Genomic DNA, 16,462 nt, shown 5'->3' with positions numbered 1-16,462 from the left:
GAGAGAAAGGTCTTCCTTTTGCCGTTGGTTCACCCTCCAATGGCCGCCGCGGCTGGCGCGCTGCGGCCGGCGCACCGCGCTGATCCGATGGCAGGAGCCAGGAGCCAGGTGCTTTTCCTGGTCTCCCATGGGGTGCAGGGCCCAAGCACCTGGGCCATCCTCCACTGCACTCCCTGGCCACAGCAGAGGGCTGGCCTGGAAGAGGGGCGACCGGGACAGAATCCGGCGCCCCGACCGGGACTAGAACCCGGTGTGCCGGCGCCGCTAGGTGGAGGATTAGCCTAGTGAGCCGCGGCGCCGGCCCAGTCTATCTCTCTCATGAATTAAAAAATGAAACCAAAACCAAATGATGGAAACTTGAATTCTCAGGAAGAAATAAACAGCATCACATATGATGTGTTGGGATAAATACTAATGACATTTATGTATTTTTCCTCTTTCTTTTTAAAAAGATTTAGTTTATTTTACTTTTTTTTTTTTTTTTTTTTTTTTTTTTGACAGGCAGAGTGGACAGTGAGAGAGACAGGCAGAGAGAAAGGTCTTCCTTTTGCCATTGGTTCACCCTCCAATGGCCCCCGTGGCCGGTGCACTGCGGCCGGTGCACCACGCTGATCCGAAGCCAGGAGCCAGGTGCTTACCCTGGTCTCCCATGGGGTGCAGGGCCCAAGCACTTGGGCCATTCTCCACTGCCTTCCCTGGCCACAGCAGAGAGCTGGCCTGGAAGAGGGGCAACCGGGACAGAATCCGGTGCCCCAACCGGGACTAGAACCCGGTGTGCTGGCGCCGCAAGGTGGAGGATTAGCCTAGTGAGCCGTGGCGCCGGCCTAGTTTATTTTACTTGAAATGCAAAAGTGCCACAGGGAGAGAAAGATATACAGAGAAATCTTCCATCTGCTGGCTCACTCCCCAAATGGTCCCAATGGCCAGGGCTGAGCCAGGCTGAAGCCAGGAGCCAGGAGCTTCTGTGTCAGGTTCCCTGTGGGTGACAGGGGCCCAAGGACTTGGGCCATCCTCTGCTGCCTTCTCTGATGCACTAACATGGAGCTGGATTGGAAGTGGAGCAGCTGGAACATGAACCGGTACCCATTCAGGATGTCCACACTGTAGGTAGTGGTCTAGCTCACTATGTGACAACGCTGGCCCTATCCTCTAAATTTCTTAAGTTTTGTGGGGTTTATAGTGCATCAAAATGTCCTATAGATTGACAATTTTAACAAAATAAACAGATACAGGATTTTCACATTTCATATGAAATGATAACTATTAACTCCAAGTAGACTGTAAAAAGTCCATTTATATGGCAACCAAAACAAAAAAAAAATCCAAAAGAAAAAAATACCAAAATTCAGAAAAGTATGATTTAAAATATAACATATAAATTAAACTTGAAATATCCAGAGGCAAGCATTTGGTGAGCAGTTAAGATGTTGCTCAGGATGCCTGCCTGGTTCAGTATTAGCTCCTCTTCTTCTCATTCAGCTTTCCTGTAATTGTGCATGTGAGAGGCAGCAGATGATGGCTCAAGTACTTGGAAACTTGCTACCCCATGGGAAACCCAATGTGAGTTCTAACCTGTGTTTTGGCCTGTCCAAGCCTTGGCTGTTGTGGGCATTTGAGGAGTGAACCAGTGGATAAAAAAATTTCCCTTTGTCTCTCTGCCTTTCAAATAAAATGAAAATAGGGAAATAAAAATAAGATTACAAATTTCTGAGTCAAACTAACATTTGATGAATAGCCTCTCTGGTCAATACCACCATCTTTATATCCTATACCCAAGTAGATAGCAAACTAAGAATCCATCGTATTCAGGAGGTATGGTGTCCAAGAAAACCATCATTACTTGTGAATCAGAGCAAGAATGCTCTGGAGATATCAGTAAATTCTAGGAATTGTCAGTCTGCTCAAATATTCTAAAAATCAGAGAATCAGAAACAGATGTAAAAAAGGACTAACAGCTCAGCAAAGTAGAGATAATTATGTGATGAATGCTAGATTAACTTGTCATTCAGGGGTAAGTTCTAGAAGTGGCTTTGATCAGTGAACAACTAGAGACAGTAGAGGCCAAAGGTAACTCATTTACCCTTTGTGTTAAATAGATACTGAGTTAAGAGTTCTCTGTTTTAAAGGTGAATGAAGGGAAACAATGTACTGTACTTCCCAACAAGACAGATGAATTAGATAATGAAGATGTGGAAAATGACAACAAGGAAAACCAGTGAAAAATGTGTGTTACTTTTTCTACCACTATTATTACAGATAATCCCATTTCTGTAAAGGCAAAAAACACACACACATACAACAATACACAGAACATAATAATGTTTCTGGTTGGTCAGCTTTTACATAATTTTGATTTTTAGACTATTTTCTTTAATATTTACTTTTAGAAAAGTAGGAAAAATAGTTACATCATTAAGAAGCTGTAAAATTTGATCATCTAATTTCTGAAGTTTCATGTCATTCTGAAAATCATTTTCAGTGTTAGTTTTCTCCGGCTCTGAAGATGGACACACAGACAGAAAAGACGTCAAAACAGTATCTGCTGGTGTACTTGTAAACTGCTCCAAGGGAGGTAACTCATCCATGGGTGGTGTTATCACTGGCATGCCATCAACAACCTGACACAGAAAAAAACCGAGATCCCTTTACATTTACATTCATTTAATAATTAACATTTGAAGGTATCTTTTGTTAGGAGAAAAAAACCCCAATACTATACCTCATCTTCACTTATATTTAAGGGAGAGTCAGAGGAAACTAAATTATCCAAAAGACCTTCGAAGCTCTGTAGGCGTGATGAATTCATTTCTGTCAAATTTACTGGTTCACCAAAGATATTCTTACAGTCTAGGACTCTAAGCTGTGGCAAAGTCTGGAGAATAATTGCTCTATACCCTTGGAAATAAATCATACAAAATGAAAATTTAAATATTTCTAAAAAAGATTAATTATTTTTAGGATAAACTAAATCTATCAGCTAACCAATTTATCACTTGAATGATAAAGAAATAAACTTGTATTAAATGCTATTCAACCTCTCTAGCATGTAATCATTAAATACAGAAACCACTCCTGCCACTCCTCTCAAAGAATCCTCCTGATGAAGTTTACAAAGATAAAATCATCATCCCTAAAAATTACTTTAAAGCTAAGAATGCATGAAATTGGGAGCAATTTATTCTTGGAGGAAGCTAACATGTCTTTTGCTTACATTTAATATAATCAGTATGAACACAAATAACAAACCACAAAACAGGATGATATGGATAATGACCAAAGTGTCAGATTCTACCTAATAAGGCCGCAAGCATTAGCAAAGCATCCCTTTTCACCTTTTTAAATTACACATTACTAACGTTAAGACAGTTTATCTATTAAGTATAATAAATGTTTACTTTCACTAAGAACAGTTTAATATGAGAAATCTGAAAAACATTAATTGGTGTTTAGGCTAAAATGAGCACTTTAACTGTCTTTTTTAAAAAAGAGTTATTTATTTATTTGAAAGGCAGAGTTAGAGAGAAGCAGAAGAGAGAGAGAGAGAAAGGACTTCCATCTGCTGGTTCACTCCTCAGATGGCTGCAACAGCCAGAGCTGCACTGATCCAAAGTCAGGAGCCAGGAGCTAAGAGCCAGGAGCTTCTTTCAGGTCTCCCATGAGGGTACAGGGTCCCAAGCACTTGGGCCATCTTCTACTGCTTTCACGGCCATAGCAGAGCTGGATCGAAGTGGAATGGCCAGCCCTCAAACCAGCACCCAAATGGGATGCTGGCACTGTAGGCAGTGACTTTATCCACTACACCACAGTGCTAGCCCCTACATTTTTTCCTTTTTTAAGACTTATTTATTTCAAGTCAGAGTTACAGAGAGGGAGAGACAAAGAGATCTTTCATTCACTGGTTAACTCCCCAGATGGCTGCAACTGCCAGGGCTGGGCCAGGCTAAAGCCAGGAGTCATTTCTAGGTCTCCCACGTGGATGGAAGGGTCACAAACACTTTGGCCATCTTCTGCTTTTCCTGGGCCATTAGCGGGGGTTGGATTGGAAGTGGAGCAGCCAGGGCACGAACTAGTGCCCATATGGGATACCATCTTTACCTGCTACGCCACAACATTGGCCCCAACTGTATTCTGTTGTTGTTGAAGCCTTATTTATTTCTTTCAAAGGTAGACAGATTGAAAGTGGAAAAGACAGAGAGAAGAGAGACAAAGAGAGAGATAGCAAGAGCGTGTACTTTCATTTTTGCTCCCCAATGTCTGCAATAGCTGGGGCTGGGTCAGACTGAAGCTGGGAGCCAGGAACTCCATTCAGGCTTCCCACAATGGGTGGCAAGAACCCTACTACTTGGGTCACTATCTGCTGCCTCCCAGGAGCATTAGCAGGAAGCAGGTGTCCCTACCAGTGGTTTAAACAGGTGTATGACAATGCTTGCCTCTGTTTAACTGTAATTTGAAAACTAAGTATTTCTTTTTTTAGCAAAGACTTAAAAAGTAAAAGAAAGAAAACCAGCAAAGTAACATTAGCACTTTTAAGGGAGGAATTTCAGAAACAAGTTCTCCTCTGATTCTGGAGGGAGAGTGAATGAGTTGAGAAAAGCACCTAAGTTATAAAAGAAAGTGAAAAACAAAAATTCCAATAATAGGAACTACAGATTCTTGAGACAGGACTGATAGAAAAAAATCTAACCCAAGGGTTAGCAGAGAAGAAAAATACGAAGAGTTAGAAAGAAGATTTTCTTCTAAAAGTTTCCCCAGAAAACTCTCAAATTGTCTTGCTTTTCAGGGTGACCTTAAGAGAATACTTCTTAAATATATATTTTCTTCTGTGAAATGAAATGGTCTAAACAAGTGTCACTGATGCAAAAAACTTTTTCATAGTTGCATCTAAGTATTAGAAAGAAGCCTCTACAGCCAACTGTATCCCAAGAAAATATTTAGAATGTACATTCACATTATACACATTTCTCTTTCACTGTTTGGTTAAGTATATGAGATAAGTGAGTTCTGGAAATGGCAGTCTGGTTTTATGCTGTCAACTTCATTAATTCTGATTTAGATCAAATGGCATCATCAACTATACTGTTTAAGTTTTTCAAAAATACCTTATTAATAATGTAATAAACTCATGTGGTTTAAAATTCAAAAGATGCACAGGAAAGATTTTCCTAACACTTCTTGATCTCTGGCTTTTCAGTTCCCTTTCTTGGAGTTAGTCAATATTATTAGTTTTTTGTGCATTTTCTGTTTTATGCATATACTCTATAAATGTATGTGTGTGTGTGTGTGTGTGTAAAGGCTATGTGTTATCTTTTCACACAAATGGTAGCCTATTACACGTAATATTTTGCAAGCTGTATTTCCTTTTTTACTATATTTTGGAGATAACTGACAATAAATAATGACATTCGATATGTATTTTAATGACTCCACAGTATTACACTATTAGAATACAGCATAATGATATAATTTTGAGGGATTCTCTTATCAATTATAAGACTATATAAACATAATTACTGGTATGCTTATCCTGTGTTGTTCTTTTAGTAGCAATTCAGTTTGTCTTAATAAACTAATTTATTTGTAATTACGTTTTTTCAAATACATAAAATATTGCAAAGCTGAAGAATAAAATAAAAGTTCATAAACATTAACTTCAGGAGTCTTCCACTATTAGCTGTTATAAAAAGTATTAAAAATCATTCATACCTGGTGCATGACAGACAGGATTTCCTTCTCCATCCTTTTCCAAAATAAGATGAGTCAAGAAGTGCAATCCTACTGTACACTGAAGCAAGTGGTGGATGCTATCTATGCAATTACTATGTAGGTCAATATACCTCAGTTTATACTTAAGTCCATGAAGAGGCACCAAACCTATTAGAGGAAAAAAATTACTTTTATGCTTCAGGAAAGTCTTTCCAATAGCTAAAATATTCATTAAATATTTTTAGAGACCCACCCCAAAAAACCCCACCAAGCAGTATTTTTTTTTTTTTTTTTTTTTGACAGGCAGAGTGGACAGTGAGAGAGAGAGACAGAGAGAGAAAGGTCTTCCTTTGCCGTTGGTTCACCCTCCAATGGCCGCCGCTGCAGCCGGCGCACCGCGCTGATCCGATGGCAGGAGCCAGGAGCCAGGTGCTTTTCCTGGTCTCCCATGGGGTGCAGGGCCCAAGCACCTGGGCCATCCTCCACTGCACTCCCTGGCCATAGCAGAGAGCTGGCCTGGAAGAGGGGCAACCGGGACAGAATCCGGCGCCCCAACCGGGACTAGAACCCGGTGTGCCGGCGCCGCAAGGTGGAGGATTAGCCTATTGAGCCACGGCGCCGGCCCCACCAAGCAGTATTAATGAGATCTTGCTCAGCTGGCGCCGCGGCTCACTAGGCTAATCCTCCGCCTGTGGCACCGATACCCTGAGTTCTAGACCTGGTTGCTCCTCCTCCAGTCCAGCTCTCTGCTGTGGTCTGGGAGTGCAGTGGAGGATGGCCCAAGTGCTTGGACCCTGCACCCACATGGGAGACCAGGAGGAGGCACCTGGCTCCTGGCTTTGGATTGGCACAAAGTGCTGGCCATAGTGGCCATTTGGGGGGTGAACCAATGGAAGGAAGACCTTTCTCTCTGTCTGTCTCTCTCACTGTCTAACTCTGCCTGCCAAAAAAACAAAAAAACACAACTTAAAAAAAAAATGAGATCTTGCTGTGAACAGCTACCTCCAATGAATAAGAAACAAAAAATGTTTTAAAGAAACACAGATTTAGCATTTTTTGAGGCTTTAGTCCCTGAGGTACCTGGGCCTTGGTGCTCTTCATAACAAAAGGACCATTCTAGGTTGGTGCACTTACATGAGAATAAGCATAAAGCAATGGCTTTAAGTTCTCTCAAGATTTTTTTTTAACTTTTATTTAATGAATATAAATTTCCAAAGTACAGCTTATGGATTACAATGGCTTCCCCACCCATAACTTCCCTCCCACCTGCACCCCTCCCCTTTCCCGCTCCCTCTCCCTTTCCATTCACATCAAGATTCATTTTCAATTCTCTTTATATACAGATCAGTTTAGCATATATTAAGTAAAGATTTCAACAGTTTGCACCCATATAGAAACACAAAGTGGAAAATACTGTTTGAGTACTAGTTATAGCATTAAATCACAATGCACAGCACATTCAGGACAGAGATCCTACATGAGGAGTAAGTGCACAGTGACTCCTGTTGTTGACTTAACAAATTGACACTCTTGTTTATGGCGTCAGTAATCTCCCTAGGCTCTTGTCATGAGTTGCCAAGGCTATGGAAGCCCTTTTTTTTTGACAGGCAGAGTGGACAGTCAGAGAGAGAGAGACAGAGAGAAAGGTCTTCCTTTGCCGTTGGTTTACCCTCCAATGGCCTCCGCGGCCAGCGCGCTGCGGCTGGCGCACCGTGCTGATCCGATGGCAGGAGCCCAGTACTTATCCTGGTCTCCCATGGGGTGCAGGGCCCAAGTACTTGGGCCATCCTCCACTGTACTCCCTGGCCACAGCAGAGAGCTGGCCTGGAAGAGGGGCAACTAGGACAGAATCCGGCGCCCCAACCGGGACTAGAACCCGGTGTGCCGGCGCCGCAAGGCGGAGGATTAGCCTAGTGAGCTGCGGCGCCGGCCTGGAAACCTTTTAAGTTCACCGACTCTGATCATATTTTGACAAGGTCATAGTCAAAGTGGAAGTTCTCTCCTCCCTTCAGAGAAAGGTACCTCCTTCTTTGATGACCTGTTCTTTCCACTGGGATCTCACTCGTGGAGATCTTTCATTTAGGTCATTTTTTTTTTTTTTGACAGAGTAAGACATCATTTTTGATTAGCCACCACAAGCAGACAACAAAGTCTACTTCAGTTTCATTGGTTTGAGTATAAAATAAAATAGCATTCATTTCATTTAGTTTCTTGATGGTATTTTTTGCAGGAGCTTATCTAGAATATTTTGCAGCAGATGCCTGGCCCACTTTGGACTTGAGCTGTGACAATGTGAACACGGGCTTTTTTTGTAAACTGACTGCCAATGTGCCCCCATCAAGCACGTGCAGTTTCTCTTTACTGCCTCAGGACTTTCTCCAAAAAGGGGAATATATTGAGCAAAGGTGCAATATGGAAGTATAAGAGAGAGGCTGCATGTCCCAGTTTCCTTTCTTTTGGAAGCACTATTCTGACAGGTGCAGCAGTTTCTCTATGCTCTTCCTCACAATTTCACTTAGTTTTGCACTCTCGATCCTCAACTTTACTTCCGCTCCCCTTTTCTAGCTTCAACCAAACTAGAATACCCTTCTCTCCTCAATGCTCTTTAGCTGATTTTTACTGTCACATCCTTAGAGAAGTATCTCCTGACCACTCCATGATGCCTGATTTTCCCGTCATACTTTCTCATAGTACTTAGCATTTCTCCCTAATGAACTATTACATTTCTAAGTCCTTGTCCCATGTTACTATTTTTCCTTACGTTTAAACTTTTTGACCCTCTTATTCTTCATTTTAGAGTAGCCCAGGGCTCATTCCTAGATTTTCTGCTCTATCTATCCCCTCTATTATCAATGAGTGCTTCTAACTGCCAGAATACACAACTCCAACCATGACCCTCACCCCTAAAATGTGTATGTTCAAGTGTTCTCAACTTTAAGATAGATTCCTTAATTTTCTTCCCCTTATCTCTAAATCTGTTCCTCTCCCAATCTTTCCTGTCATTAAATGAACCATTACCCACCAATCTGATTCATGCCCCTATAACCTTGTCTTGTTAGAATGTCTTATAAATTGAATCACACAGTATAGCCTTTGGTGTCTGGCTCCTTTGATTTAGAATCATTCTTTTTCAGAGTTATTTATGTTGCTACATGTACCACTGGTCATTCCTTTTGATTTCTAAGTATAATTCCACTGTATGGATTAATCACAATTTGTTTATTTACCCAATGACAGACATATAGGTTGATCGATTTTTTTTAAAATTTTTTTAAATTTGTTTGACAGGTAGAATTATAGACAGTGAGAGAGAGAGACAGAGAGAAAGGTCTTCCTTCCGCTGGTTCACTCCCCAGATGGCCTCTATGGCCGGTGCTGCGCTGATCCCAAGCCAGGAACCAGGTGCTTCTTCCTGGTATCCCACATTGGGTGCAGAGACCCAAGCACTTGGGCCATCCTCCACTGCCCTCTCGGGCTACAGCAGAGAGCTGGACTGGAAGAGGAGCAGCCAGGACTAGAACCTGGTGCCCATATGGGATTCTGGTGCCACAGGCGGAGGATTAACCAAGTGAGCCATGGCACCGGCCCTGAGGTTAATCAATTTTTAAGTAATCACATACACAGCAATATAATCATAGGAACATCTATGTACTGGTCTTTCTGTGGATATGTTTTAGTTTCTCTTAGGTAAAAGCCAGGAGTGAGACTGCATGACTACATGTAAGTCTATGTTTACCATAATAAGGAACTGCCAAATCCTTTTGTATCATTTTAAACTCTACTAGCAATGTATGTAAATTTTAGTTACTCTACAATTTTGCAAACACATTGTCAGTTTATGAAACTTGAGATATTCCATGTCTGAAATGTTATCTTATTGCAGTTTTAGTTTGTATTTTCTTAATCACTAAGAAAGGTAAACATGATTTTTTTCATGTGCTCATTTGCCATTTGTATACCTTCTTTTAAAAAAACGTTTACTCATTTTTATTTACTTGAAAGACAATCAGGGGAGAGAAAGGGAGGGATGAAGAAGGAAAGAAAGGATGGGGGAAAGGGGCAGAGGGGGAGAGGGGGAAAGGGGGAGAGGGGGAGAGAGGGAGAAAGAGAGGGAGAAAAAGAGAGAGAGAGAGAGAGAAAGATAGAGAGAGATAGAGGGAAAGATTTTGCAACCACTGGTTCATTCCCCAAATGCCTGCAACAGCTGAGGCTGGGCCATGCTGAAGCCAGGAGCCAGGCACTCGATTCTGGTCTCTGACGTGGGTGGCAGGGACTCAGTACTTGAGCCATTATCTACTGCTTGTCAGGCACATTAGCAGGAAGCTGGATCAGAAGAAGCAGAGTAGCCAAAGACTCAAACCAGATTCAAGTGGGGGACTAACCTGCTATGCCCAATGCCTGCCCCCGTGTATCTGCTTGTGAGGTAGGTACTGAAATCTCTTGCTTGTTTTTTAGGGAGTTAACATAATTTTATTTACTTGTTTTTCTTCTCCACTATCATATAAGCTCTGTGACAGACTTTTATTTTTACTGTTCATTTTCTCATCACTCTGGAAGTGTTTCATAGTTATCCTCAGTAAATTTGCATTGAGTAAATGAATGAGTTATTTTATCCTATATTCATATTTTTCAGGTAAGGAAACCATATTCAAAGAATAAAATACCTTGCTCAATACCATACAACAGTGACACACAAAAGGTTGAAACTCCAGTTTTAACATTTTCATGTCTTTATGGGGAAAAACATTTAAAAATTTAAAATATAGCCACTACTTCAGCTGAAGGGTGTGAATAGGTCTTTTTATTTTTTGTATACTAAGCACCTGGCATAGGGCATTGTTTTTCTAGTGGGGAAGAAAAACAAAGAAAAACAAAGAAAGGGAGGGAGAGAGAAAGAGAGAGAGAGACAGAGAGAAAGAGATCGATCTTCTATCCACTGGTTCACTCCCCAAATGGCTGCTATGACCAGGGTTTGGCTGGCTTTAAACCAGGAGCCAGGAACTTCATCAGGATCTCCTAAATGGGTGGCAGGCGCCCCACACACTTGGGTCATCATCTGCTGCTTTCCCAGGCACATTAGCTGGGAGCTGTAAGGGAAGTGGAGCAGCCAGGACTCAACTGGGACTTGAACTACCACTCCAACATGGGATGCTGGCATTGCAAACGGCAGCTTAAGTTGCTATACCACAACACTGGCCCTAGAATTTTGCTGGCTCTACTACACAACTCTCAGATCATGAAATTTTGTTCAATTTATCACTATCACTTTAATCAATTAAAAACTAGATAACAAATTAAATCTTCTTATACATACTAAACGTTTTAGTAACCTTAATAACTTCAATTGTTCCACAATTTGTCACAACCTTAGGATTGCTGCATACCTCCACTATTCAATGTGGTACACATCAACTACCACATTTAACTTGACATTTCATGTTTAATTTAAAATTAATTAAAATTATACATTCATACCCTAAGTTACACTAGTCACATTTCCCACGGTGAACAGCCACATTGGACTACTGGCTGTCATATCAGTCAGCAAAGATACTGTAGACTATTCTATTGAAACCACCCTTTTCCATATAAGAGTATATTGCTCAGTTATCTAAGATTGAAGTATTACTCCCCTAAAAGGGATCGTTCTCATCTTATTTATTTATTTATTTTTGCTCTAGATTATCCTAGTCTCTATTCCTTATTTTTTTTACTCATCTGTGGTTTTGGTATGAATAAAAGAATTATGAATAAAAGAATTATGGCTGAAGTATACTCTCTAGTTGAGAAATTTAGTCAAAAATTGATTATTCAGAGTTTTCCAACATGTTGAACTAAAGCTAACTCATCACATGTTAAAAATATTTAGCATTACAGAAAACAAGCAAATCTACTTACCACTAAGATCATTTATGTGGTTATATGATAAATTCAGTCTAGTCAGATTAATTAGTGCTTCAAGTCCTAAAAGAAAATGAAAATAAAACTTTTCAAGATTAAAAAATTAGTGAGACGAGGCATTGCAATATCATTTCTGACTGTTGTGAAACAAAACCAGTTTGATAACAGTAAAATCAATTTTATTGATATTTTGAAAAATATTTAGGTTTTAAAAACTTGGTAATTTTATGGAAGAAAACTATTTGTATAATGAACTTTGGTGTCAATTTTCAAAAGTTTATAATTTTTATTCCAAAATACTTAAGTCATCTTCTTTGTGCAAAGTATTAAATGAAAATCACTTACAAACCTTCTATTCTTGTGATCAAGTTGCAGGACAAATTTAAAGTACATAGCTTTGTCAGAGTGCTTAGCCCTTCAATTTGAGTTATTTGATTAGATGACAGATCTAAATGTTGTAAATTCCAAATATGATCAATGGCTTTGATCTTAGAGATGTTGTTGCAATGAAGATTGATGGCATGAAGGGTTGAATCTAAAGATAACTGTGATATGCTACAAAAGAAAATGTATTATGAGAAACAAGTAAAAAGGCATTTAAAATATATGACCAAATAATTAAAATTAACCAAACATCAGGTAGATAGTATATGCTCCTCTCATTCTACAATGGAATTCTACTTACTATTTACCTATTGTTGAATGTCTCATGAAGCACTACTTCCTACAACACAAAGCAGTATTCTGTACTATTCAAACAAATGCAAAACCACTCAAAAAAGGTAGCTGACCCTGGACAAATCTAGCTACTGTGTGTGAACAGTCATCAGCATATAATAAACCCAGAATTAAACAATCAATAATTGTATGTGCTCTGAAATCTTAGCACTCTGTTCAATCCTGCATTCTACCATTTTTTTTGCTGTTACTTCAACAAATGACCTCTTAAACATCAGTTTACTTATCTCATTAAATTGTCACAGCAATTCTCAGCAGTAAGGATCATAAGATTACTTTAAGTTTATAGAAATTAAATAACTTGCCCACATTCTTGCAGTTCTGATGTTAACAGAGCTCAGGTATAAATCCAGATCTAGTGCTGGAGTTTATGATCCTATTTTCTTCACTGTCTGCAATGGCTGCTTAATCTACAATGCAGCTGATTTCCAATAAAACCACTAATTATTGCTATTTCTAGTGAAAAAGTCCCCCTCCTCCTTGTTGAAACTGGAATGCATCTCTCCTAAACAAAACTCATCTCTTCACTCTTAACCACTATTTATAATTGAAACCTCTTCTGAAGATTGCAGTTCCAGGAACACAAACTGTAAGTACATAGTTTAGAGTTGCTACATGGGAGGTGCAGTCAGGCAAAGGGATACTCAATGTCATGGTAACCTCTTGTAGGATCTGTAACAGCTACTACACAACTGAAAGAAACCTAATTCTGCAGCAAGGAAGCATCTGCAAATTTCTAACCAGAAATCTCTAAATGTGCATGTTTCAAGAATTTTCCAATTATCCAGTTTCTGTTATTTACTAAACTCTTAATTAGTGCCAGGCCTTATGCTATTAAATACGCTCTTAAAAACAGCCATTTACTTTCTGACACATTTCAGTTCTGGAAATTAATACGTAACATGCAACAGTGGAAAAGGAGACCACAAAAATAACAGAAATGGATTCGCATTAAAAATTAATTTCTCACCAACTGCATTAAGTCAGGCGAATCATTTGGGTTCCCTGAGTCTCCTTCATCATGCAATGCCTACGAGGTGCTTAATTATCAGCAGTACAGAGGGAGACACTCCCCAAAGGAACAGTGCGTGCAAAGGCAGAGGAGACTTGCCCAGTATAGCTAACCGCAGAGGGCAGCTGGTGAAATGTGGAGTGGAGATGGAAAAACCAGGCAGCGACCAATCAGAAATTCAGAACCCAGAGCTTCAGATGCCATGCACAAGCTCAGGCAGCAAGAGCGGGAAACAAGGAATTCAAACAGTGAATTTGGCAAGTACGTGTTAAGTTACAGTGCTCCGTAAACAAGACATTAGGATGGGAGTATAGGGAAGTGAGGCAAAATTGACGAAGAGAAGCGAATGGTCCCGCCAAGGCTGCTGCAAGAACTACGCTGCCACTCATTTATTTACTTTCAGGGCACGAGTGGCAGAAGACAGACAAGGGACAATACGAGAAGACCAGCAATCAAAGGGTAAGCGGAGGAATAACTAGAACAGAACAGAGGGCCAGCAGAACGGAGCAGTAGCAAGAGCCTGGGCAGCTCCACGTCGTGCGGCAGTTTCAGGGCTGTGCGGGGCCGTAAGGAAAGCGAGGGCGAGGAGGGAACGCAGGCCTGGTTCACTGGGGGCATTTCCCCGGGGTAGTGTCGGCGGAGCCCGGCGGCCTGCAGCCTCCCGTGTGCGTGTGCGTGTGTGGAGTGGGCAGAGCAGCGGCGCGCTTCCGCTCGGCCAGGCCGCCCGCTGCCCCCCGGCCCCAGCCCAGGGGTGCGCGGGCCGCTCCAGGATGCGGAGCGCCCTTTACCTCTGTAAACCTTTGTCCATGAAGCACATATCCCCGCAGCTGCTGTCGCCATCCTCATTTTCGACTTCTGCCTCTCCCGCCGCCTCCATGGCACCAGCGACGGGGAGTAGGGGAGGTCTTAAACGGCGCCCAGCGCTGGGTCGCAGAGCCTGGTAGTGGGGCCCGAGGGGGCGGGGCGAGGACTCTCCCTCTAACCGACAGCCGGGCACTTTCCCGCCCAGACGGTGCCGCAAAACCGGAAGTGGGATCCCCACTGGGACTTGGTAATCTTTTACGGCATCTGCGGCAGGACTCTCAGGATTTGCCGTAAAACGAAGCTTAAGAGTTGGGGAAACTTCGGGTGCGTCCGGTGTGATTTTTGCGTTATAGCCGAGCGACTTCTGCCGGCCGTTTTACAGCCGTTTGGCCCGATATAGCCTTACACACGTGTAAATGATTTCCCCACGGGCCATTCCACCTCCTGTTGATTCACTGAACTTCTGTGGGATGCCTTACTCTGTCAAGTCACTGTGACTGAGGAGTAAGCCGCTCCTTCAGGTTCCTGAAGCATCCCCAGTCCAGTGGAGGAAACAATTGCCATACAGCATGACGAGTGTCAGGAATAGCGCAGGGGCACCAAAGCCAATTGTAGAATGCTATGAGTAGTCGGTAAGTTTTGTAAAAGGTGACTGAGTAGAGTCTTGCTTTGTCCGGGGGAGTTCTGGGAATGAACTGCATTACAAACGGGGAAACAATTCTGTGTAAGACTAAAGAACTCTCTTGACTAGATTGCTTCCCGAGTCATGATGCCATTTAAAAATGGAGACAAAAAGCATATCTTAAATCTGGTCCTGTCACTGTCCTGTACGAAACTCTCCCATGGTTCCCTTTCAAAGGGAAAGCAATAAAACTCAACTGTTCTTTCTTTATGCAGGCAAAAAGTATTCGTTAAATGCCCATAGTGTACATACCATTACATGCCACACCAGACCATGTATTTTATTGTTTACGCATAATGTCAAAGTTAATATAAAGCAATTAAAATAATTTTGCCTATAATCTGATTTTATGGGCATTTTATATAAAATACTTTACTTCCTGTGTATATATTTTTTAAACTTTTTATTTATTTTATTTGAAAGGTAGAGTTACAGACAGTGAGAGGGAGAGACAGGGAGAAAGGTCTTCCTTCCGTTGGTTCACTCCCCAAATGACTGCAATGGCCAGAGATGTGCTGATCCAAAGCCAGGAGCCAGGAGCTTCTTCCTGGTCTCCCATGTGGATGCAGGGGCCCAAGGACTTGGGCCATCCTCCACTGCTTTCCCAGGCCATAGCAGAGAGCTGGACTGGAAGAGGAGCAGCGGGGACTAGAACTGGCGCCCATATGGGATGCCGGTGCCGCAGGTGGAGGACCAACCCACTGTACCTTGGCGCTGGCCCCCTGTATATAATTTGTAATTCATATCGTTAATCATAGTGTGGTTATTTTTATTTTAAATTATTTATTTTTCAAAACTAACATTGAAGACATTTCCAAATTTAGCTGCCATTGGTGTCCTATCATTTAGTTATACCTCCCACACTGTAAAATACATGGCCACAATTCACTGTTTCCTGTGTATGTAATGTGTCTGCGCTCCTTTCAACAAGAGGTGGAGGTGAATCTGTTTACTGGCTGTTAGATTCTGGGCTGGTTTACAACTATTTTGGCCATAAGAGTGTGTTAGAAGGGGTGGTTTGCTGGCTGTAAGACAAGCCCTCCACACAGCTGGCATTCTCTGCTCCATGATTACCCAGCCACCATTTATGTAAGCCCAGGATAACAGACTAAAGGATGAGAGACTGCCTGAGGCAAAAATAAGTCACCCCAATTATCTTAGTTTTGGCTATTGTAACAAATTACAACAGCTCTAATGGCTTGTAAGCAACAGGAATTCATTTCTCCCAGTTCTGGGGGCTGGAACTATGGTAAGCATGGTCAGTTTCTGGTGAGAGCCTTCTTCTGTGTTGCAGACTGCCAACTACTTGTGTCCTCACAAGACAGAATAGGCTGAGAGAGCTCTGATGTCTCTCTTTTTTTTAAAATATTTATTTATTTATTTATTCATTCAAAAGGCAGAATTACAGAGAGGCAGAGAAGAGAGAGAGAGAGAGAGAGAGAGAGAGGTTGCCCATCTGCTGGTTCAGTACCCAAATGGGCACAGTGGCCGGAGCAGAGCTGATCCAAAGCTAGGAGCCTGGAGCTTCTTCCATGTCTCCCACACTGGTTCAGAGGCCCAAGGACTTGGACCATTTACCACAGCATTCCCAGGCCATAGCAGAGAGCTGGATCGGAAGTGGA

The 16,462-nt window shown here is 41.7% G+C and overlaps 1 protein-coding gene and 1 long non-coding RNA gene across 11 annotated transcripts in view; one reads left to right on the top strand and one right to left on the bottom strand.

Moving 5' to 3' along the window:
• LRRCC1 (leucine rich repeat and coiled-coil centrosomal protein 1) overlaps positions 1 to 14,379 on the bottom strand; it is a 35,923-nt gene extending 21,544 nt beyond the window's left edge. For 2 of the 9 annotated variants that reach the window (XR_016235780.1, XM_002710665.6), the window contains exons 1-6: positions 14,143 to 14,379; positions 11,954 to 12,159; positions 11,602 to 11,667; positions 5,704 to 5,871; positions 2,720 to 2,895; positions 2,409 to 2,618 (exon numbers count right to left, since the gene is read on the bottom strand). Coding sequence is in view for 6 of the 9 variants with exons in the window: in XM_002710665.6 (XP_002710711.3) it covers positions 2,409 to 2,618; positions 2,720 to 2,895; positions 5,704 to 5,871; positions 11,602 to 11,667; positions 11,954 to 12,159; positions 14,143 to 14,231 (915 nt within the window). In the remaining 3 variants the exon portion in view is untranslated. Of the gene's footprint in view, positions 1 to 2,408; positions 2,619 to 2,719; positions 2,896 to 5,703; positions 5,872 to 11,601; positions 11,668 to 11,949; positions 12,160 to 14,142 lie in introns of all 9 variants that reach the window. The other 7 variants (XR_016235781.1, XM_070075832.2, XM_051843870.3 and 4 more) reach the window with 6 other exon arrangements.
• Positions 13,667 to 16,462, top strand: part of LOC149126259 (uncharacterized) — a 136,667-nt gene continuing 133,871 nt past the window's right edge. The window contains exon 1 of one of the 2 annotated variants that reach the window (XR_016235782.1): positions 13,667 to 13,813. This is a non-coding gene — a long non-coding RNA (uncharacterized LOC149126259). The remainder of the gene's footprint in view (positions 13,814 to 16,462) is intronic. The other variant, XR_016235783.1, reaches the window with a different exon arrangement.

The sequence above is a fragment of the Oryctolagus cuniculus genome, chromosome 6, assembly GCF_051225735.1.
Source record: "Oryctolagus cuniculus isolate XC-2025 breed Fujian yellow rabbit chromosome 6, ASM5122573v1, whole genome shotgun sequence".
NCBI lineage: Eukaryota > Metazoa > Chordata > Mammalia > Lagomorpha > Leporidae > Oryctolagus > Oryctolagus cuniculus.
The sequence above is the reverse complement of the archived record's forward strand: the minus strand, read 5'-3'. Positions and strand labels throughout refer to the sequence as shown.